The 24908-nt window shown below is 40.5% G+C and overlaps 2 protein-coding genes across 4 annotated transcripts; both read right to left on the bottom strand.

Annotated features, from left to right (window-relative positions):
- Window positions 1–1094: 1094 nt before the first annotated feature.
- On the bottom strand, window positions 1095–14779 carry hnf4a (hepatocyte nuclear factor 4, alpha). 3 transcript variants are annotated; one of them, XM_029436092.1, is made up of 10 exons: window positions 14734–14779; window positions 4649–4823; window positions 4269–4363; window positions 3706–3812; window positions 3460–3615; window positions 2540–2627; window positions 2289–2441; window positions 1943–2179; window positions 1675–1797; window positions 1095–1237 (listed from the first exon to the last, which is right to left on the bottom strand). In XM_029436092.1, the coding sequence occupies exons 1-10, from the start codon at window positions 14777–14779 to the stop codon at window positions 1095–1097; spliced, it is 1323 nt and encodes a 440-aa protein (XP_029291952.1). The 3 variants fall into 3 exon arrangements, with proteins under 3 accessions (XP_029291952.1, XP_029291953.1, XP_029291954.1); XM_029436093.1 differs by lacking the exon at window positions 14734–14779 and adding an exon at window positions 5751–5859 and having other exon boundaries at window positions 1095–1242; window positions 1650–1797; XM_029436094.1 differs by lacking the exon at window positions 14734–14779 and adding an exon at window positions 5751–5859.
- Window positions 14780–20163: 5384 nt separating this feature from the next.
- r3hdml (R3H domain containing-like) lies at window positions 20164–24559 on the bottom strand. The gene is given in 7 exon segments (XM_029436211.1): window positions 20164–20742; window positions 21313–21428; window positions 22066–22168; window positions 22303–22421; window positions 22857–22965; window positions 22967–23205; window positions 24305–24559. Coding segments are annotated over 7 exon segments (819 nt in total). The 5' UTR covers window positions 24311–24559; the 3' UTR covers window positions 20164–20615.
- Between the last annotated feature and the right edge of the window lie 349 nt (window positions 24560–24908).

The following is a 24908-nucleotide window of genomic DNA, read 5'->3' as shown; positions in this document are numbered from 1 at the left end:
GTTGCCTTATGCTATCAGTGAACAAGCACCACTGCCACGTTGGACCCATTCTTTCCTCCACAGCCTTTCTAACATGGCTGATTTCTTTATTAATTGGTCATAGAATACGTAAACTCATTAATTCCTCAGAAAATCATAGATAATATAAAATATGGTCTGCAGAAAATGCAATGTAAAAATAGACCTTGAGATTTATTAATTCATCTTCACATTGTAAGGCGAAACATTGCCTGTTTTTTGTAAGGCAGTACAGGTTATGAGGCACAATTTATTCCATCAGTTTAACCAAAACTACACAAAAAATATAATATATATTTTTTAAAACCAATACAACATGTTATTGGGAAACTTCCTCAGTGTGTCCGCCTGTGACTTTTACAAAGTGGCACCACAGAGTTCACTATTTGTACCAACATTCCTTGGTGTAAATTCTAACATGTTCAATTTTACTACTCTATATATGTATTTTCCAGCACATAAAACAAACCACATATATTTAAGTCCTGTCACAGAATGTTTAAAAGCTGAACTCATTCAAGTGATTTCCTTTAGCTTTGATAAAATGAAAGATTTCTGAGTTCCTGACTGAAAGTTGACACAATTCTATCACTAATGAGCATAAAATAAAATACTGTGCAACACTAAATACACAACAATGTAAGGCCTGTTGTAACATTCATAAAATACTGACATCACGTCTGTCTAACATGAGCCTTACTGCACACACTGAGGCCATGCTAAAGGAAGTGATGTTACCTAATAATAAACTACATATATATACACAACAATGTACGTCTTTCTATGTGTCGACCTTACAGAACAACAGTGTGACTGGATAGTTTTGATGCTTATAGTTTTGTCTGGCTTTCGCTGAGCTGTGGAGCTCAACTGCAGCTGCGTGTGTGAACAAATAGATCCCTGAAAAAAAAACAGCAATCTGCAAGGGACCTTATTGCAATTATATTCTACACATTTAGCAACTTTATTGTTTCAGTCAAGTTAACAGCTTCAATGCTGATTATGTATAAACGTACATATAAAGACCCTGGTTTAACACAATATAAAAACTGAAGGACTAAGGGTTCAGAGGATTGTTAGATGGCCTCTTGCTTTGTAATAGTAGGCTGAGGGATGGATGTGGGCTGCTTGGGCACGGTGGCTATGACCCCCTGAGGCAGTTTATAATGTTCTGAGCTGGAGGCAGTAGGTGGAGAGGGGATTGGGGTTTCAGGAGTGGCTGAAATGTAGAACACAAAGAAACAGGAGCAAGTTAGAGGGAGAAACTGCAGCATAAGCAGGTGTATATTTACCATTCTGTGGTATAACATGTATTGGGGCAACACAATTTTCAGATAAGGAATAAGCACTTTTGCGAAATTTCTCAGAGCATTAAACATGTTAAGAAAGAATAACAGAAGTTCTCTTTGACAAAATAAGCCAGATTAGTTTCCATAAAGAATTTAGAGGATTATTCTGCCAAGCTTATTTGTCCTTCCAGCTACCTGACCAGGCTGCACATGGAGCTGTGTGAGGGAGGGTTGACCGTCTCTGTTCATTCAAAAATATGATCGATTTCACTTCACTTAGATCAAAACGTTGCAGTTTTCCTGCGGTATCTGACAATGAAAACAACTGAAGACAGAGAATTATTCACTTTTTTCTTTTTGTGCTTACAGATTTGACCGTTATGTATCGCCGTTGGGATGTTGCTGGTCACTATAACATTGCTGCTGAGATGCTCCTGAACCAGGTGAGGGTGCAGAGAGTGAGGTGCGTGTGGAGCCTCGTTTGCAGAACCTGAGCAATAAAACACACACAAATACAGTCAGTCTTAATTCACTGCACAAAGGATACCACCATCCTCTATGTGATCTATAATCCTCTATATTGACCCTGGTCTTGAAGTTCAGAGGGCGTTTACAAATGATCTGAAAGAGCTCACCTCCAAGAAGCATTTCTTGCAGCAGATTGTCGATCTTGGCCATGCCAAAGAGTTTGACAAACTGGATCTGTTCGATCATTTGCCATGTGATGCTCTGTAGCGTGGGCAGCAGCAGGAGCAGCTCTCCGAAGCGACCCCGGGAGTCGTACTGCCTATCGTTGATGTAGTCTTCCAGGCTGACCTGGACTTGGTATCGCATCCTCTTGATCTTTCCAGGGTCACTCAAACCTTTGGCATCTGTGGGCAAATAAAAGCAGGGGTGTTTACAAAGAGAAGTGTCTTTTTCTCTGATATTATTGTGGGAAAAGTAGCTAAAACAATCCGAAAGATTAGTCAGTAGCAGTACCTGGGTCAAAGAAAACTATGGCTTTCAAGCAGGCGTATTCATTGTCGTCTATCTGAAGCTCCTGGAAGGGAAGCACCAGCTCATCCAGGATTCTCAATGCCACCCTGCCCACCTCCAGCTCCGGGCAGTTTCTGGGAATGATGTGGTCATTTCCTGCAGGAGCGTCACAACTTAGTTGTTAGCTTTTTGTCACAGAATTGGGACAATATGATTGTGGTAAAAACAAATACTCCTTCATGCGTCAGTTTTACCTAACAGGAGGATGTCTTTGTAAAGCATGGACCTCTTTGCAGCGCCGAGCAAGAGGTGTTCCCCAGCGTGAGCTCTCAGCAACGCCACCTGAAATACAGTTGACTTATTAGTGCCGTAATAAATATGCAATCCTCTATATGTTTGGAATACTATTGTATATTTGTTTCTAGAGGTGCAACGATTAGTCGACTACTAAATAATCGTCAACTATTTTGGTAATAATTAACAGTCAAAGTAATATTTCATGCAAAAATGGCGGAAAATGTTGTTTTAACCTGTCAAATGTGGAGATTTCCTGATTTTCTCTGTTATATATATATTTAAACTGGATATCTTTGGCTTTGGACTGAAACAACAAGACATGACCTTGGACTTTTAGAAACGAGGATGGACATTCTTCACTATGTTCTGCTGTTTTGTTTTAGACAAAACGACTAATGGATGAGTTAATTAATATTAATCAAGATTGAAAGTAATCGTTAGTTGCAACCCTGGTTTTATACCCTTCTTAAAAGAAGTCTCTTTTGAAGCTCACTGTGTAACATGAAGAGAGACAAACCCCGGCAGAAGACACTAGCTCCCTCACTGATATAACATCAGCAAATCAGTTACCAAGGCCGAGTGATCACACTGTTAATGATTCAGCTCTTTTTTCCATGGAGGGATATATATTTCAAACCAGCTCATCATATTCTAACTCAGGATTAAATACATGAACCACTCTGGTTGAAGAGTATTAGGTATAACCCTCAAAAAGACACCAAAATCACTTCCATTTCTATTTATTTAGGAAGTGCATACTCTCTGAGTCTGTAGCCGCGTGCTCCTGCAGCCCACACTGTGGTTCTGAGCAGACTAGTTGATGAGTGACCAGAGTGTCTATACAACTATGTACACTGTGTCTGTGTATGAGTCTTACCTGGTCATCCAGGGGCAGGTCACAGAAGGCTGGGATGTACTTGGCCCACTCCACCAAGACCAACAGCTGCTGTTTCATCGACTCACACACGTCTGTGATGGCGGCGATCTTCTTGGTTCTTATGTCGCCGTTCAGTATCGGAGCCGGGGAGGTGATCTAGATGAAGTGATGCAGGAGTCATTTCCTGTCATGTTGCAGGCGATTCATCACAGTTAGATGTGGTTCCCGAGCATGATTCAGTCTTACCTGTCTTGACAGTACGTCTGCCTGGATGAGTGCATTGATGGATGGTAAACTGCTGTCTTCGTAGCTGGATCTCCTGGTGCTGATTCTGTCTCTTTCATTCTGCACAGCTGAAATCACACACAGATCTATAATCACATCATTGCTGCAGCTTTATTCAGAGAACAAACGTGACTTTTACGCAGCTCGATAAATCGAAAGCATGAAAAATGGTTCATTTTCTGCATTTCTTTGTAAGAACACAGAGTCATTTAAGAGAATAATGAGTCTTCCGAGGTTGTCATCTTTATCAGTATATGGCTATTATTGCCCGGAAATGTTTGCTCAGCATAAGCTGGTTAGAGACCTCGGCGCTCCACTGAGTGAACATTAACAAAGTACTACTCTCGTGGGTATTGCAACACACTCAGACGAGTCACGTCAATTCAGAGGGGACGGCTCACAATCAGCAGTGATTTGCTGAGCAAATGGGAAATGCTCCTTTTTCTGTTTTCACAAAAACATATAGATTGAGTTTATAGATTCAGTCAGTGTGCTTTGAAAACATGCAAAAACAAGGCTCCTACCTTCTTTCTTCATGCCGGCTCTGAAGCATTTCTTCAGTCTGCAGTATCTGCATTGATTTCGCTTGTCTTTGTCCACAATGCATTGTCTGTTGAACCTGGAAAGTAAGTGTTGGTTTGTGGATGACTGAGGCAATAAGAGCGGCAACAATTTGTCAATTTATTGCCGTTTCCATTCTCTCCATTGTGAGGATTTTCAACTTATTCTCTTGGGATTTTAGACTTGACTTGTGGAATAATCTACTCATCAACTGCAGCCCAAGAAGCCACTGGACTCTTTTGTTTGCAGTATTTATAGCCAGTTCACTCAGACTCTCTTTCACTCTGACAAACACACAGACTTCAGAACCGGCTCCACTGCAGGAATAGAAATCTGTCCTCACCTGCACGAGTACATGTGGTTTTTGCGGACGCTGCGTCTGAAGAAGCCCTTGCAGCCGTCACAGCTGGAGGCCCCGTAGTGTTTGCCAGTGGCTCTGTCTCCACATATGGCACACAGGCTGCCCACCCCCAGGTGGCCGGTAGCGTTCATGTTGGCGCTCTCAGCTGGCGAGGAGTCTGACACAGAGAGAGCGAGAGAAAGAGAAAATAAATGTCTCATTGGGTCCGCTCAGCTTTTAGTCCAGACACGAAGTTACAGGAAGAGAAAAACGTAATTATGGCATCAAAACACACGTTTGAGCACAAGTTTCTACTTGACAGAAGCCGGTTTGACTTGAGAAGGTGTGAACGGCTCAGATACATTGATGAGCCCCATTGACGGCTGATCAAAAGCAGACTTTCTGAGAACCTGCGAGGATCTGTTACCTGCCTAAGTAGCTCAGTCAGAGTTAACAGAGCGTAACTGATGTCGACTTGATTGCCTCTCAATGCAATCACTTTTTTTTTTTTGTCGTAGCCTCACAGTCCCCACACTGGGTCAATCAATCATAGAGCATGTCATGCTGTAGAAGTCAGGCTGACTCACGGGACATTGTTATACGTTAGAAACATGTAAGTGATGAGAAGGTTCAGTGGTAAGTAATGTTCTTCCACAGCCAGACGTCATGGGAGACTGCATACATAAATAAGTTTGTGTCACTGTGAACCCCTTTTTCTTCACTTTGGACTCTGTGGGAACGGACCGTTTGTAACAGGAGATGCATGATCATTACACTCCAACTACTGTTTCATAAGAGGATGAATGTCAGTCCGGTGTAACCAATCTGACACCGAGTCGCTCCACAAGCTCAAACATGTTAAAATAGCTTCGAACCAAATGACCAGGGTGCATTGAGAATAAAGCGGAGTCTCGTAATGTTTTACTACCGCGCCCAGAGGTGATAAAAGAAGACCACTGCACGGGTTCATCCCCCTGCGAGCAGATGGACAGATGACCCCTTTTTATCACTTCACGCCAGAACTCCCTCTGTCCTCTCCCGGCCAAAGTTTTAAATCAGTAAAAGTTTCAAAGTTCAACGCCAGAGTTGCATATATGTGACTCACCTGCGCCCAAGGGGAGCACTTGCATGTTTTCGAACTCCAGCGTGGTATAGGCTGGGTCCAGAGCCTCGCTGTAGTCTGCCATGTCCATGTCTGCCAGTGCTTTGGACAAACAAATTCTCAACTACCTGACAGTGGGGCAGAAAGACTTGTCCAAGAAGCTAATGTGCCCCCCTCCTCCTCCTCCTCCTTCTCTTCTCACACCCCCACACACCTCCACTAACCCCCCCTCAGCCTAGCTCCGCCCAGTAACAGGGTTACCTGGCCCAGTTGGGTGTGATGGGGATCTACTGGTGTCAGAGAGGAGACCAGTGACTGACAGCAGAGCTCGCCTCCCTCGTGCCGCTAACCAGAGAGGTGGAGAGTCTCTCTGGTTGATGGTTAACTAGCCCCTTCAATGGTGATTCACAGGGTGGTGTTTTTTTGTTTTTTTGGAAGAGATAGTACAACTTTGATATCTGACATATCTTCTGGGCTTCCTTGTCAGTAACGGATAAAGAATTCCTCCGTGAGCGCTACATCAGTTCAGACCTTTGCCAAATCACTCACACCACTTTAAACCAGCTCTTTTCTTTTATTACAGCCAGCTCTTTCTGTCGCATGCTGTTATCACATGCACACAAATTTACAGCGGCCACAATTACGTTATAAACAGCCGTGACCAAATGAAGGTGCAGCTTAGCTTCGAGTGTCTCAAAGTGACAGACTGAAGTACTGTAGTGCCATTTTTAAGGTAGTTATAATCTTACTTGAGTATTTCCATTTCATGCAAAGCCTACAATACTTCCACTCCACTTCCTTTCAGAGGGAAACATTGTACTTTTTACTCCATTACATGTACCTGACAGCCACGGGCAGATTATGAGACGCTGCGCCCCAATTTCACCAAGACTGAAAGAGACACAGAACATTTGTTGAAGTCTTGTGAAGCAGAGTTCTAAACTGCACCTGAAATTCAGTAATTAACCACATAAGGGTGGGGAAGGCCTAGTGGTCTAGTGGTACGCCTTCCAAACAAAACACTAGAAGGCCGGGAGTTCAAGACCAGGCTGCCCCCTGTACCCCTGAGCAAGGTACTCAACCCTGAGCTGCTCCAGGGAGACTGTCCCTGTACTTAGTTCAATGTAAGTCGCTCTGGATAAGAGCATCTGCTAATCTAATGTAATTTGAGGCTGCTGCTCTGCTCTCCTGCAGGAGATGGAGGAGAGGTGAGTGTCATGGCCTTGTCAACAGATAACTATCTGCAAATAACACAGTTTATGCAAGCCCCTGCGGATATCATATTTTCTATGCTACTGGAATATCGTCAATACTTTCATTACCTCGAATGAAACAGAATGATTTTTTGTGAAGATGAGTCGTTTGTGTTTGCCATTCAGAGGCCTTTCCATGTTAATTCAAAGCATACATACTGTACTGTAAGCTGTTTTCTTTGTGGTTCTTCTTCAGCCATGCAAGCTGACTTGTTTGAGGGTGTTTAACTTTGTTTCATAAAGATTATTTCAACATGGAAAGAGGTTGAAATCATGATCTTTTCTCTGAAAGAGCAGAAGAGCTGTTGTGTCGTCCTCACCCATGATGACTGTCACGTCTCAGGGTAATGATAAACCGCTAGTGCCTATTTAGTTGAGTTACTATTCAGTGATTAATTCACACTGATAATAAAGAGTCTGTCATAAAGCTTCCTGGCAGCCACTGCAGAGCCACACTGATGCTCCTCTGCACAGATATATCACAAAGCGCTGCAGAACATTACAGGAAACCATCAAAGAAAGCCTGAGACACACGTTCTGCTTTCATAAAACAGAGCTGCAATGTTGTCCAGCTGCTTTAAGTTGCTACTGAAGTTACTGTACCTGTAGAAGAGACAGAAAACACCAGACGGCCCCACGTTTAACAATCACAATGCTGACAGCTTTTATTCAGTAGTTACTTTGTAAAAGGGTCCATTCCGTTATTTTACTTTTCTTAAAGCACGTTTTGTTGTTGAATCGTTTGTACTTTTACTTAAGTACATTTTCATTGCAGGACTTTTACTTGTAAGTGTTTTTACACTGCGGTAAACTCCAGAAACCTGCGAGTCAGATCATTTAAGTCATGTTCAGACCTACTTCCATGTGTAATACGTCGCTGGTAATTCTGAGTTAATTCCTGCATAATTAACAGAGGAAATAACTCCTGCTGAAGCAAAGTGATGCCTTCATGTAAAAGACTTCATTGTTTGTGAAAGTGCAATAAGGGCTGATCAGAAAGCTCCACACGAGCTGTGGGAACAGCTGCTCGTCAGAGAGACGATGAAGGATACGAGTTATGAGTTATAGAAGTTATTTATCATTAACACCTCTGCAATGAGCACAACAAGCCCTTCTTCTGTAGACTTATCACTTAGAAATCATTTAAATAATAATAATAATGTAGTGTGACGCTTATCTTTCGTATAATAATGTGATGACTTAGTCCTTAGTGTTTATACGCAGTGTATATAAATACTTAATACATGGTTTATTAATGACTAATTATTATAATATTGTTTAAACAGATATATAAGTGTTGGAATAATATATTTGTTAACTATTATAACATTAAGCATTACTGGTTTGTAAGCAGTTAATTAAATGATTGGCACTATAAGTTGTAATAATAATAATTAATATTTGCTATGAGTACGTACAATGAAGTATTTAATCCATCAGTAAACAAATTTAATTTAATTAAACTTAATTATCTGCTTATAACTACATTGTTGTAAATTACATATTTGTAAATTGCTTGTAAAGGCTATTATAGGACATTTTAAATAATTAAAATGGTTAAATATTGCTAATAAAGTTATTTGTTAGCATGAATAAATATCATCAGACTATGTACAGGTGTTTGAGCGCACTCGAGAACTGGTCCAGGTTTAATACAAGATGTTCAGTCAAAGCTTTGACAATTTATTCATAAATATGTTTCAATATTTATAAAAAGAGATGTGGATAAATCTAGTACTTTAAATGAGACATCATAATGACGTCATCCATAACTAACATGTATATGCCAGTTATGGATGTTTTACAGGAGGAGTTAGAACTTTCGACAAATAAATGAATAAACTTTACTTTTCACTGAATCCTGAATCTGATAGTTTTCCAAAGAAATAAATGATCTGCTTTGCGCAAAGTGTCCGCCTCCTACATGTCCCACAGCAAACAGTAGTTGTGTATTTGAAGAGAAAGTGCCAGTACATAGCAGTAGGTCAACAATCCCGAGTTCACGCCGAACCTCAAAAGCAGTAAACCCCGTGTAGGTGAACTTGTTAACCATGTACTCAAATTATACTGGGAGCTCATAAAATTATTGTTCTTCCTGCAGGCAAACACCATAAGAGTCCCGGCGGCTCCTGTGCGTGCATTTAGAGATGATCTGTTCAATGATTACTGATTGACCCCTCTTAGAGTAATCCAATCAGAGATGAACATGGAAGTGATCAACCTGTGATTAACCCACACACACTACTCTCTTCACATTGTCAGATTCATTGATCTTCCACCTCCTGATTAACTCAATCAGACTCAATGAGGATCAGAAAATCTTCTTTTGATGATCATTCTGCATCAAGCGCTGCGGCTCGGCGTGTTGTTGCACTTGTGTGTACAGAGGTCGTCCATTACAACATTTCTTCACGTTCGATCCCTGCTGCTCTTCTGCAATGGCCATATTTGCTCAAGAAGTGTACTGATTATTTCAAAGCAGTAAGCAGAGGGAGAGGGGGGGGGGGGAGGATGGGAGAATCAGTGTGGAGCTATGAATGAGTCACTCAGAGCAAATCTTATCTCCCCCGTCATTAAAGCGCTTTTATCGCTGCTCCCATCTTAAGTTTCTGTCAACTCCTCAAGGAACAGTCGTATATACAGGACTGTAAAGTATAATCTGCACGGTTATAGCTTTGTTAATCACGAACTGGCAAACTGTTCTGATGTTTTAGATAGAAGACAAGTTAGCTCAGAATTCTCCCATGACTTATCAGCGTTCTGAGATGGGGGGGGGGGGGTGTCTTAACATACTGTATCTACTCTGCCACAGCTCACAGGCTGGATTGACACGTGCATGAGGCTATAAAACACTAAGACCTATGAACAGAATAAACTTCTAGCAGGTTTTATTCTGGCGACTAATTCTAATGTCGTCACCGTGTCCGTAACGCAGAACCTCAGACTGTAGAAGAAGAAGTTCTGCTGAACTGGTTCATAAGTCTTAACGCCGGTCTAAATAATTTATATTCTTATTAGGGAAAGCTTTGAGGAATTCTTTTATTTCCTTTTTCTTCCCGAGAGACGGATGAGAAAATTGATACGGCTCTATATTTACCGTAGTGCTTTCAATCTTCCCATCGGTGTCTCGGTTTATTGATTACTGTCACGTGTCATGCAGACGTTCATGCTGCCCTAAGGATGAACTCTCAGGATGATCTCCACCAACTGTGGTGATCTTAAAGTTTCTTCTAGCGCCATCATCAATCTGTCACTTTGCCACTACTTTGGTTTATGACCAAACACCTGCAAACCTAACTGGAGACCATCTTGCGACGGGATCACACCAGCCGCACCGCCAAATCGGGTATGTGCCCCTTCCCCACTTCCTGCCCCCCCCCCATACTTCCGCCACCCTTACTCGGACCACACCCATCTTCGAGCTCAGCCTTTATTTTTATCTCACCTACGCATCTGTAAAGTGTCGTGACTGCATCTTGCACGGTTGTGACGCAATTGTGACATTCCCATCAGCCTCAGCTGTACTTTCTTTGATGCTAATTAGCTAATGTTAGCATGCTAACACGCTAAACTAAGATGGTGAACATGCTAAACATCAGCATCTTAGCACGGCATGCTAACGCTGTGCCGACGCATCATTTAGTAATTTAAATGATTACCTTGTTCGATCTGCAACAACAGGCCCGTACAATATGAGATGACTTTATGTGTTGGACGTTTACAATCTAAATCAAATCTATTACATTAAAAATGGTTCAACATTGCTAGTAAGTTACGTATTTAACAACAAGATCTTTGGGATTTAAATACTTAAAGGGGCAGTTTACAAAATGACACGAGACTCAACATGTAAACATTCAAAGGGAAATGAAATAGGAGAGATGTGTGGATGCACTTGGTATTTAATTTAAATGTAATGAATGTGTAATAACGATAATAATTAAATCTGCATGTAAGTCTGTAGAGGCAGTAATCTGTTCTGTGTCGGGAGTGGTCAAGATAGAAATGAGTTATAATAACTTTTAGACAGTTATTATTTTGTCTGGGTCATCTTGGATTCAATCTGTCTTTAATTTTGCTTTTCTTTGTGTGTGTGTGTGTGTGTGTGTGTGTTTTGGTGAATATTTGGGACGAGTGTGTATTTTGTTTATGGCGCAATAAAATCAGCTTATATTCTCAATATATTTGTCTTATTGTCACGTTTGTGGGCTCAAAATAAAGAGGTGATTCAGCACGGTGATAATGGCTGCAGCTGACAACAGCTGTCTGACATGTGGATGTTAAATACCTGCTAAATGCAGTGGGAGGCTGCCATGTTGAAATGTGATGGACCAGAGAGTGCTGTCTTATAATCAGTCACCCAAACTCCTGCCCCGGGGCTAAAAGTCAAAGGATCGCTGAGACCTGATGTAACACTTGTGTGATTCTCCCCTTTGAAACTTCAAACTCCAGTTTGTGAACAAAGTCCTGTCTATCTTTTGAATAGGAATCTCCGACCACAGACCAAACTCCAAACACTGCCTATTTGTACCTTCTCCTCAATGACTACATTTCATTTCCCCCAAGCCCGATCTGAAAGGCAGGCGGCAGGGAAGCAACATAGTAAAAATCAAAATACAGGAACTAGCAGCTGGGAGTAAAAGACGATCATGGTGGCCTGGAAGAGTTAATAAGATGTGGAATATACACTCTGTCTGGGGACTTATTTTGTTTCTTTCTAAGAGAGCTGCACCACAGGGGAAATGTGAGCGTTTGTAAAGCAGCATCACGGAGCGTGTTGATGTTGATAAGAGTAAAACAGAAGGAGACAATGTGCTGGCTGCAGCACATTTGAGGCTGCTGCTCTGCTCTCCTGCAGGAGATGGAGGAGATAGGTGAGTAGAGTGTCATGGCAAAGACCTTGTCAACAGATAACTATCTGCAAATAACACAGCTTATGCAAGCCCCTGCGGCTGACCCCGGGGATATCATATTTTCTATGCTACTGGAATATCAATCCTTCCATTACCTCTAATGAAACAGAATGATTTTTTGTGAAGATCATATTACCATTAAAAAAAAAAAAAAGAAATAGTGGTTTGTGTGTTTAGTCTGACAATCTTTCTCCGGCTTTTATAGTGCAAACTTCTTGTGTACAGCAAAGCTACATATCTAACTTTTCATTTTTTCCTGTCACTATAACCCTGCAGTGAAGTTAATCTGTCCTCAGAGGCCTGAACCTCAGAGTGGTGTTGGGTTCACAGCTTTTAGGGTTTTGTCATAAAATGACAAATGTGATGCGGATTTATTAATCAGTTTGCAAATCAGAGGCCTTTCCATGTTAATTACAAACATACAATTGTACTGTAAACTGTTTTCTTTTTGGTTCTTCTTCAACCTGACTTCTTTGAGGGTGTTTAACTTTGTTTCATAAAGATTATTTCAACCTGGAAAGAGGTTGAAATCATGATCTTTTCTCTGAAAGAGCAGAAGAGTTGTTGTGTCGTCCTCACCCATGATGACTGTCACGTCTCAGGGTAATGATAAACCGCTAGTGCCTATGTAGTTGTTCAGTATCTTACAATAATACGGGGTGTTAAGCATCTAGGTAAATATAATAGGGAGGTATGCAGTTGTCGAAGGATAACTGGCTCTTTCATTCTAAAATGTCTTTATGGTAACAAATTACAAACCTGTGCATGAGAACCACAACTTTGTAGTTTTGATGCACAAACATCTATATTTCTTCATGTCACATATTTCCTCACAGCTTTGTAATAGTTTCAAGCTGAAGACGATTCTTCTCAAGTATTTTTGCAGGAAAACAAATCTATAATCTACAACAACATGCTTCCTCTCGTTCCACGTCCAGTCAGACTGAAAGACTCGAGTAGCCTCTGTTCCACCAAATAAGTAAACAATTGCATCAATAAACACAAAAAGCCATGCAAGACGTAAATCAATCACAGCGAGTGATAAGCCTCTGTAATCATTAACTCTGTTTTGCTGAGAATTCATTTTGACTGCTGGAACCAATCCCCTCCGTCAGCAGCTCCGCTCTGAGCACTTTTATCTCTCTGATTCTCTATAAGGTCCTTCAGTCAGCAGCCGATCGATAGACATTTAACCTCCACAGCTTCAATAACAAGGCACTAAATATTTGGGGATTCAACGTTGCACGCCCTAAATCAAAGAGAACTTCCTCCAACATTGAAATCTGATTAATCCTGACTGCACTGCACGTGTGAAACTAGGGACGAGAGTTTTAAAATGAGCTATAGACTCTCATTCATGCTCTGTATTGGGACTATGTGCATCGTCCCTATCAAATACAAATGCATTCTATTTAATACTGCCGAAAATAAATCCAAATATTTGTGATTCTTTACATTTCTTTGGGTTCATTTAACACACGTATTTTTCTGACGAACATCCTGTTTGTATCAGTAACCCAGAATTTTGGTTGGACACGTCATCCGCGTGTTTTTCCTCACTGTTCATTCGCTGCTGTCGTGCTACCTGCCGAGGTCACGTGCTGCGCTGTTCTGGCCTCGTTCTGTTTGGACAAACAAACTCTGGCGTCTGATCTCAATTTTTAAATCAATGTCACAGGCCTGTCAACAGTGCTGGAGGGAGAATTCAAATCCTTTTTTCTTAAGTAAAACAAGCAAAACGTCCTCCAGAATGATCCAAACCTTTTCTTGAGTAAAAGTACAAAACAGCGATTTTAATATACTGTATTTCAAATATAAATCCTGCTTTTAAAGTGTCACTTCAGTAAAAGTATTGTTGATAAAATATACTTAAACTAACAAAAGTAAAAAAAAGAACAAAAGTACAAGAAACATAATGTAATGAAACTTGAATTTTACATTAAAATATTAATATAAAGTTAAAGAATCACTAAAATCCCCCAAAAATAACAACAAAATAGTCAAATTCAAAAGTAAAAATACTAACAAGACAGTTTTATGATATTAAAATATGTAATGATTGATTACTGTTATCCTAACAACATGTGAGGAGCATTTTAATGCTCAGTTTATCTACACTATAAACAGTAATCTAAAACATCTTCTAACATCATATTTTATAAAATGTGCCCGTGAAGTCAGAACTGCAGCGGTCACAACATGTCCTGCAGTAAAAACAATATTTCCCTCTGAAATGTACAGTACTGCAGTACAAGTATCAAGTAGCATGACATGGAAATACTCAAGTGACATAATTATAATTAAGTTCAGTACATTAGTTAATGTTCTTTGTTGCTTTCCACCACTAAGTAAAGAACCTCAAAATTAAACTTGAGTCTGGTACTTGAGTGTACTTAGTTACCTCCTATCACCGCCAGTGGATATGAACTCCCTACTTATACTGCCATCAAGTGGACACGAAGCACACGCAGTCCGTCTCACTCATGTTTCCACACACTGTTGAATCACTAAACAAAACATATTTGTCACATAGAATCCAATAATTGGAGTTGTCAGGATATTGTAACACAATAATTCAATGTTTCCCCTTTAACGAAGCAGCTCTTGTCAACAGTCATTTAAAGCTCTCCACTTCTACAACACATTTCTTTATGAAACTAGAAACACACAGCGCTATTGTGTTCATGCTCGGTGCGTCAGCTTCCAGCAGCTTTACTTCCCGCAGCTCCACGGCTTTAACGCAACAAACAGCAGCTGGTTGTTCGCCCCTCAATCTACAAACTGATTCCCGGTTCTCTCGGCTCTCTCTGTTTCCGTTACCTTTACCTGGGTCGGTGAAGTGCAGCGTCCCATCCTGTCCATACATCCCTCTGAAGGCCGAGCCCTGACAGTGAGCCGGCCAGCTGAGCGAAGGCCCATGAGCCTCAGCGGCTCTCTCCAGCCCGGCCAGGCTGAGGCAGGCTGGGAGGAGAAGCAGGGCCACTGTTACCGGATAGTGCTGTTTGCCGGGGCCACCGGGCCGGCTGTAAGGGCCCACAGCACCCAGGGATAATCCCCCTAATGCCTGTCACAATGAGATTTGATTGGAGACTTGAACACCGGGATTAATAGTGTCAAGTGAACCATGTGTAATACCTACCCTCCAAACAGGCTGCTAATTGGGCTTTCTGCCTCTGAGGCACATCGAGATCATGTTTTCTTTATTAAAGTACGGATTCAATTTCACTTCATTCAGCAGGACAGTATAAGCTTAATACTTTCTATACGCCTGCGGTTATTTGTATTCTTAATCTTCTTTTACAATGAATATTTCAGAGAGACAAAGTAAAGCCTCCTGTCACTGACGCAGTCGCTTTATTACAGCAGTACATTGTTTAAAATATTCATTTAGTCTTGCTTTGTTATCACCTCATAACATTCACATCTGGCTCATTATAATCAAATTGAGTTTATGGAGAGAAGCCGTGATAACTTTTATTTAATGCTTCATCAAATACCACAGCGACGGGCCCTGAAGCTGAAGCGGCCTTTGGTCTAATACATTTTTAAAGTGGGTATAAATGTATGAAAGACATGTTTACGTGCTGTATTCATCCTCTGTCTTATATTCTAATGAATGCATGTGATAAAGGAAGGAGGAGCAAAATCTGAATGGTTTGTTAAATCCCATGTTTTCTAAATGTTGCAGCTCGCAGAAAGCTGACTGGGTTGTTTTATTTCACTCCAGATCCCTTTAAAAAGGCACAGAAATGTTTTTAGTTCATCCTTTCTGGGCGACTCCATCTGCTGAGGATGATCATGTGATACGATGGAAAGCTCCAGAACAGCTACTAATAGACCTTAAGGTGAAATGGAGTTTATAAACTACTTAAAACTAGCTCCACATGAATGCATTAGTAATTATAATACAATACTAAGATATATAATAACACACACAGGGGGCATTTCACCGCCTCATGAGTACATTTAGCTGGTAACACTTAAGTGAAATGTATGCAGGACTTTTGCTTTTGTTATGTGAGAAGTAAAGATCTCAATACTTCCTCCACCTTTAACCCTTTTAATCGATTCATTTCTGAGCACATTTTTAGCGACTGCATGTGTTTTTTCATGACATATCTCCATCATGACCCCCGCTACAGCATGCAACATATAAGGCACGAACAATATTTATAAAACTGCCTGAAACACCTGCGTTTGTGTTGACATGTAACATGTTCTTTTGTGTGGTTAACTCTCTCTCTGACACTCAAACGCTGTTTATTAAGGAGCCTCCGGGTCGAGTCGTTCAGCTCTGTGGACAAACAGATGTGTGCTGAAGAGCTGCTGAGCGGCTGCTGTCATGTTTACATTCACCAAGTGATTCTGCCAACAGCAGAGCTCGGGAGTTTGTCCAGGTTGTGACCGTTGGGCAATTAAGTTACGTGGAGCTAAGTTACCGTGCTAAGAGGACGGTTTGTCAGCTCGTCTCTGACGTGAGTCTAAAGGGACTCTCTGACACACTTGGTTTTGTCATCTGCTGGTGAATACACGACATCTTCTCCCTTTCAGTATAACAGAGGTAGTAAGATGAGCATGTTGAATTTGCAACGCTTGCTAGAGTCTTAATGTCCGCAGCGTTTTGAAGCAAACTGAACAGTGACTTACAGTTTGTTTGGACAAAGAAGCATGTTATAACCCGATTGAGGCCAAAAAGAGGCTTAGTGTAGGCAGCTGCCAAAGAATGCATTTGTAACATTAATATCCTGGTTTTGGAAGATGTGTTAAGCATATACTGAATAAACTAATCCTTTCAGAAAATGTTGCTATTGTACTCAAAAACAGTGCATCTCAGGTGAGACGCATTTCTTGTTATGGATGAAAGATGGGGCTTATCAGGGACCGATGCAACAGTCTCTAGTTTAAAATACAATACAATCAATCCTTTAGTCGTAGTTTAAAGGTAAAGCTGATGAAGATCAAAAATATCAATATGTTCGTCCATCTATCGATGCTTTCTTACCCTGTTCATACATTCCTGCTGAAGAAATCCATAAAAACTCATATATACAGATATATAAGAGTGTTTGTTGGGGACTATTTTCAACGGTGGATTAATACACTTTTGCTGTTCTAGTGAGTATTTGGACGGTGTGTGTGGGTTTGAGTCAAAACAAACCACAGTGTGTGTGTGTGTGTGTGTGTGTGTGTGTGTGTGTGTTTATGAGTCACCCAGAGCATCAGTGTGTCTCATTGTTTGTAATAGTCTCTAAACAAAAATGTAATTGTATTAGATTAATAATGAGTATACTTGTAAGGATGGTCGTGTGAAATGGAAGATTAAAAATGTCTAATAAAAACAAATTGAAATACAATTTTCCAAACAAACAGCGCAGACGAGACATTGATAACTTATTATTAAGTCAGTTGATTGAAGAAGAACGATCTGCAACATGGCTACCGCTCGCTATTTACTGTCCAAAGAGAGAAACAAGCTCTCTCTGTGCTTTGATCAATGCAGAAGCATCCTGTAGTACTAATAAGGAGGCAGGTTTTGTAACCTCCTCCATCAACGGGGCTCTTTTGCCCGAGTTAGATATTTTGTTGTGTCACCTCTTAGCAAAACGCTCACTGGTGTGATTGATGCAGTGTATGTGTTTAGGGCTTTTATTGTGAAAGGGAGATCGAGAATTGTATCCTAGAAGTGAAAGCGAAGCTCATAGGGAGCCAATCTGAACCCAGGTGATGTCATTATTCTACAGCCATTACATTGTACGATCACGTTTAAGGAACATTGTTACACAATAATCAATATTTCCATCACTTTCTTTTCTCCTTCTGCCAGAGCTTTGTGACATTTGCATCTCCTCATCCCACTGTGACATGCAAATCAAGTCAATGAATGACCACTGGAGTACAAACAAAACCTCCATCAACTGCTATATTAGGAAGCTGGTGTGAGAGGCAGTGAGGCCTTCGCGTTCATGAAGATTCAAAACAGACATCACACGGGGGGGGGGACGGGACATACTGCCAGTAGCAACAACGTGAAGAAAGATGTAAGAGATGGAGATTTCTGCGTTTGTGTTTGTGCAGCATCGTATACTGGAGGCAGAACAATATGTAAGCTTCATCAAAGTTTCATAATTGAGGCTTTTCACAGTTACAAAGAGAATATTTTCAGCCAGAATTAAAGTATGTCTGACTTCATCCAGTACCTCAGCTCCTCAAGACAACCGCACCAACAATATCCTTTCAAGTCATCCTGTAAACCCCCTCAGACATCTCACAAACCTCCGTACCATCAGCACCATCAGGCCCAGCTCCCATGGCCTTTTTTTTTTAACAACCTCCATATCTCTGACACACCTCCTGGATTACAGCCGTGTGAAAAAGGCAGACACACATGGCGATGATATTTGCACCCTGAATCTGCTGTGATCCAGCAGCCGAGCTCTGGAGCCAAACGGCCGCTGCTCAAAACCACCGAAAAAAGAAAGAAAAAGCCAGCAGCTGTCACACTCGACCCTTTTTCTCCCAGACAAAACCACCGGGCTCGAGCTGATAAAAAACAAAACGTGTGTACTCACCAAATGGAGGTTCCATACTTGAACTGACTTGTGTGTTTACATTGACCATGTCGTTCTCTTCTTTCTCTCAAACATGCGTTTTAAATCCACTTTTCCCTCCCTCACCATAAGGTGTAAAATGTGGAAGTTTGCCGCAGGTTGCTGTAGTGAGAGAAGGGTGTTGTTGGTGCAAGGTAAGGCCGGTGTTGCCGCTGTTATCTTATTGATTTTCCTAATCTGGGCAAATGTGGGTGGGGAGGTTAAACAGTAACCAGGCTCGTATGGACACCTATCTATATAGCAGCTGTAACTAAGGAAACATGATGATAGAAACTCAAATAGACATTAAGTTATTATGTGCTTTTCCTGCTTTCTCATCATCAAATAGCAGTTTCTCCAAATACAGATTGGAAGTGACTTAGATCGCTGAATAAGAAATTGAGTTTATACAGAAAGGAGAGAGAAAGCTGGAGGGTGGGGAGGGACATAAAAGAGGAGTGGAGCATGTACTGAGGGTGGCAGCGAACAAACTGTGTATGATGAGTGACGTCACAGGTTTTGTTTTGGCTGAGGGGAAAATGTCGCTGACGAATATAGAATTGGGCCTGAATCTCCTGTGGAGGGCTCGTCACCCACTGAAATCTCATTTTAAAATGCTATTTCCACGGTCTACGAGATGAAATGGAAATGTCATCCCTGTTTCACTTCATAAAAAGGCACATTTCGCACCATGCAGCTCCATCTGATAGATAGTTTACCAATTTAACAGGCAATGTTACATATTTTCTGTCATTCTCAAAAATAATGATGGTGTTGGCTATGATTTACTTGTGCAACCCCGATAAAGTTAACAAATATTCAGAATGTAACCATTACAGAAACATGATTTTATGGTCTTTAGTGTGATTTCCAGTCGCCTTTTGAATAATTCAACATTTTGTGAAAACGTTTTGCTTTCTTGCATCGAGTTGGACGAGAAAATCAATACCACTGTATTATCTGAAGCTACAGCCGGCAGCCAGTTAGCTTAGCTTAGTTTAGCATAAAGACTGGAAACAGGGGGAAACTGCTAGCCTGGCTCTGTTAAAGGTTAATTAGTGAACTTTAGATGTGCTGGTGAGTGATTTTGTTACCTTCAGAAAGAGCCAGGCTAGCAAATTCCCCCCGTTTCCAGTCTTTAAGCTAAGCTAAGCTAAGCTAAGCTAAGCTAACTGGCTGCAGGCTGTAGCATCCTCTTCTCATCTTACTCTCAGCGAGAGAGCAAATAAACTTTTCTCACAAAATGTCAAACTATTTCTTTAAGTGTGGTGATGACATCCTGAAGATGTCCAGTAATTGTATACAGTGTTAAAAACAACAGATGCATCTGTAATAACTAGAACTGTACAAAAATGACGAGTAAGCAGCGACTTCCAACCACTTTCCATTTCTGAACAAAGAGCTGCCAAGAAAAGAAAGATTAAAGTCACAGAAGTGCTGAGCTCGGTTGCTCTCTACACAATGGTTTCCACATCAAATATTTTATACGTGTGTGTGTGTGTGTGTGTGTGTATGTGTGTTTGTTGGCTGGGAGCACAGCTGATTCCCTCATATTTTAGACCATAAAAGCAACATTAGTCTCTTTTATGGCGCAGAAAGTCTCTGAGCGGTAAATGGAAAGATGTAATGAGATGAAATGCAGGACGGAAACACAAAGTAGTGAACAGAAGATTATTTATAGGGATATACAAAACAGCAGCTTCAGTTATTTATAACGTAATTACTGTTCAGTTAGGCAAATGACTTGACACTAAACAAAGAAAAATATTCAATCAGATTAGAAAGACAATCAATGACACATCCAAGTTTATAGTTAATATAATCTGTACAACAAAAGTGCTTCATTTCTGGTCAATGACTCTGAAAAGTCACTCAAATTAATCAAAAACAGTGCAAGAACTCTGCGTGGATGTCCTTAAGAAGTATAAAAAAAAGGCAACTATTCAACCCAATGAAATAAAATGATTCTGTTAGTGACAAACATTAATAAAGATTTACATTGAACATAGTGGTAACTGGACATCATTGTGTTGTGCAGCCCTGGTGTTGCCTAAAACTTTACATGGATTGTGACATTGTTATCCATTAAAACACATTTGAAAACACTGCGTTGTGTTAATATGTGGTAAGTCTTTTGGGTTTTGATGAGCACTGGTTTCTCCAGCAGGAGCCGCCGTAGCTGGACGGACAGACAGAACAAGGCTTCCCCCTCTTATAGGGAACCTCCCCCACCCAGTTTCCCCTGAAACACAAATGAACATAATGTTAGCTATAAGGCATTGTTAGGGTATGCATTTATCTGTTACATGTTCAGTATTAATAATAAATCAAATGAAAGCCTCAGTCATTTCTTCAAGCAGCTGGTCACTGCAGTGTTTAGCAGTATTTGGGGCAGCAGGACGGTGTGTGTGTGAGATTGAGTCAAAATAAACTACAGAGTGTGTGTTGGTGGAGGAACATGTCACACAGTGAAGCTCATTGATGTGTTTTTAATTGTTTTGGTCAACAATGGAGCTCTGGTGCACAGAGGAAGGATGTATACATACATATATCCTATTTATAGACAGGCTTTGGATACACAGATAATAATTAAGGCAGGTCTGGCATGTGAAGCCAATTTCCTCGTCTTTTTGGGGAAACACACTTATTCTTCTTGACTCGACGCTAAAGAAGAATCTACATCCGGCTGCTTGTTGGGCACTTATGAGGGAACCAGGCTAGCTGTTTTATTTCCACCAGTCTTTCGATCTTCTCATCTAACTCTCGTCAAGAAAGTGAACCAAGTCAAACTTTTCCTTTGAGCTCTTCTTACTTTATGGAGTAGTTGCAGACCAGCAGCGTCGCCTCCTTCCACGTGCTCCCAAACACGTACATGTTGGAGCACTTCCTGACAGCACATCCCACTCTGTTAGTGCTCGCCCACACCATCTGAGAGGAAACACATTTTGATGCTTATCCATGAAATGAAACCTTGCATACATCAGCATTTACATAGAGTAAACTCAGCTGATGTGCAGATTTGCATTTGTAAAGGGACAGTACACCATTGTTGGGGTCAGGTTTAGGGGGCTGAATCTTAAATTTCATCTTTGAAAAAACACGGCCCTCCCCAGGATTATTAATGTTTTCTTTGGACCTTATCCCTAATATCTCAAAATAAGATATTATACCAAACATAAACATTTGTTTGACTATTTTTTCGCCATTCTCTCGGTTTAATTGTGAATAAACAGCTGCTACATAGATGGTTGTTCAGCCAATGAATGAGTGGACTGGGCTCAGCTCTCTGGGTACTATGAGCACTGTAATATTTTCAACCCCACGTTTATTCAGTTCACACCTTTTATGAATCAGAGAGAATAAAATAAAACAAATGACCCTCTCCCTTCTCTGCCCTAAATCCCCCCCACCCTAATCATTGTCATTGTCAGTGCAGAAGAGAAGCAACTCATTTGTCCATATTAATACATACAAATCTGTATCATAGTTCCAGCAACAACCATGACTTCAGACATGTTTTAATTGGGAACATGGAGTTTCTGTAAGCCCAAAAGAGAAAATGTACCTGCGTGTAGTGAGAGCACACTGATCCACTGCATCTGTTCGGGTAGGAGAAGTGATGCCTCTCCTCGTACCAGGACCGGAGCAGATCAGTGATGGACTGGTAGCTGTCACATCCAACACACACTCAATCATTCACCTACAGCCCAAAATACCTCCATGTGTGTTACTTTTTAAAATCATTCTAACCTCATTGTATGTTAAGACTATAGTGCATTAAACTGATTCTTGTCTGCGTTACCTTCCTGAAGTGATTGACAGGTTTTGACCCATGTATCTCATGGCTTGCGTCGGACCGTGATCCCAAACGCATCGTGAAGCCCAAGAGTCAGCGGACTTAGCGAGCACCTCATCCCAGAGCTGAAGAAAGAGAGAGGGAAATTGTGATATTTTGCAAAATGAGCAATAAAATGTTGCTTGTAGTATAAAGCTGAGATTGTTTAGATGAAGAACATATTTTAAGATGTGTGGGCTCAGGTGTGGTTTCAGTGTTTCACTTGAGAGGCTGCACTTCCTCCCTGTTTGGGGTCTGACACGAAACATAAAATATTTCACGTTGTATAGGTGATATAAGCTCTGCACAAAAATGTACAGTACATTCCCTTTAGTCGGCAAAAAGGTACTCACAAACAGAGAAAGCACGGGATGTTACGCTACATTGTTATAGTTTGGGGTCAGTTAGACACCAAGGAGGTCATGAAACTGAAATAACACAACTTAAAACTGTACTTTAGTACTTGTAAATGTCCTTAGTTACACCCCACCACTGATTTCTGATTCACAGTGTTTCCTCACCATGAACTCCATATCAGCTGCAGGGGGGAAGACCTGAGAGCGGACTCTGTTGTGGTAATCCAGCAGAGCGTTGATCTCTCTGGATGAAATGGCTCGTTTACGTCCTGCTCACGGCTCCAGTGAGCAACCTGAAGTCTGAGCGTGTCTCAGCTCCAGCTCGGCTCATGTTGAGCGGCTCTGTGGAGCTTGACGGCACGGCAGCAGCTGCAGCAGCAGCAGCAGCAGCAGAAGTCCCCATGTGAGGCATCATCCACAGGGTGGCAGCCAACAAGAGCTGAGCACAAGCAGCACCCATCTGAGGCCTGAGGAGGAGGAGGAGGCTGCAGCTGCACCGCCTCCCTGCACGACTCTGAGGAGGAGACCCGTTTAAAACATGATCACGTGTGATAATTACATGCAATATGTGTCGATGGGAAAATATTAAAACAGGTGGTTAATTAACTTCATTTAAAAAATCTTGGAATATGAATGTATTACATTTCACCTGCTAAAATCCTAAAACCTCTTCTACACCCTACTCTTTTGGAAGATTGGGGTCCTCTGACATTCACCTTGCAAAAGAAATATATTTGTATGGTCGCGTGTTATTCATCATCCCTACACTTTGCAAAATGATCTTTGTGCTGCAGTCGTGGAAGAAGCACTCAGATCCTTGACTTTAGTACCTGAATCATCATGAGAGTGCTGACAGTGAACCAAAAGAGTAAAGTTGTGGTTCATAAAACCAAAACAATGAGCTGAAAGACGCTTAAACTCGTAGAGCTGAGAGTCAGGTGATAAAAAAAAGTGATAATCTATCTATGTACAGTATATATCTATATATCTATCTATGTATCTATGTACAGTATCTATCTATCTATGTATCTATGTACAGTATATATCTATCTATATATATGTATCTATGTACAGTATATCTATATATATATAGTATCTATAATATGTATCTATGTACAGTATATATCTATATATATATGTATCTATGTACAGTATATATCTATATATATATATATGTATCTATGTACAGTATATATCTATATATATATATATGTATCTATGTACAGTATATATCTATATATTTACAGTATCTATCTATCCATAAGCAAAACATGGAAACTAGTAGTTGAGTTTTGTTAAAATGGAGGTTTCACTAACTTAGTATTTGTTTACAGTTGCAGTGAAAATGAAAAAAGATTCCAACGTGATATTAATTTAAGATTTGCTGCAGAACTGAAGAATTCATATGCAAAAGATTGGAGTGCACAAAAAAATGCAATCTAGGAAATTAAATAAAAACAGATTATCTGGTTTTGCAAATGAACCCTGAAGATAAATACAAAAGAACATGAGGAGTCACAAACATTTGTGTTTCAGTTACGCGTGTAATCAATCAGAAATAGTGTCACGAGCACATGTGTTACATAAAAAGAGGAGAAAGCCGAGTCTCATACCTTCATCAGTGGATCCTTTCACAGAGCAGAGAGATCCTCACTGCAACACGAGTCTTTGCAAACAAGCCCGTTCGTCATGTGTGGCAGAGAGTTTTAACTGGGTGCACACAAAAAAACCCTCCTGTAGGTTTCCTCTTCTTTTTCTTTCCTAAACTTACAGTCTGTCTCCGGCTTTCTATCCACTGCAGAGACACTTACAACCTTTCAGAACAGAAGAGGTTCAACATCATGTCTGATATGTTTAATAACTAATTGATACACTACTTTATGGTGTTTATAATGTAGTGAAAAGGACATTTTAATTGTTTAGTACAGCATATATAAAGACACATTTTATATATATTATATTTTATTGTGCAAGTTTGATCATTATTGTTTTGCACAATGAAAAAAACAAAAATAAATATGTAAATAATATGAATATGATCCCTCAAGTATCCTTTATTATGTAACTGTACATCTTTTCCTTTTTATTCCTTTATTTATTGCTACTTTTACATCATTTGTTCTATTTTATTGCCTATTTCATTGTTTATTATACACTGCAAACATGTACAGAACTGTATGTGCAATATCAGTGCTATTTGAGTAATATAAGTTAAGG

Source organism: Cottoperca gobio, chromosome 7, assembly GCF_900634415.1.
Source record: "Cottoperca gobio chromosome 7, fCotGob3.1, whole genome shotgun sequence".
NCBI lineage: Eukaryota > Metazoa > Chordata > Actinopteri > Perciformes > Bovichtidae > Cottoperca > Cottoperca gobio.
This window is presented reverse-complemented; position numbering and strand designations above follow the sequence as displayed.

What these genes read in the sequence shown, in the direction of transcription:
- hnf4a (XM_029436093.1), bottom strand. Translation starts at nt 5,838, where the DNA reads ATGGACATGGCAGACTACAGCGAGGCTCTGGACCCAGCCTATACCACG. An exon ending in AACCACATGTACTCGTGCAG is followed by an intron (nt 4,364 to 4,648) that starts GTGAGGACAGAT and finishes CTTACTTTCCAG; the next exon opens with GTTCAACAGACAATGCATTG. An exon ending in AGCCGGCATGAAGAAAGAAG is followed by an intron (nt 3,813 to 4,268) that starts GTAGGAGCCTTG and finishes GTGTGATTTCAG; the next exon opens with CTGTGCAGAATGAAAGAGAC.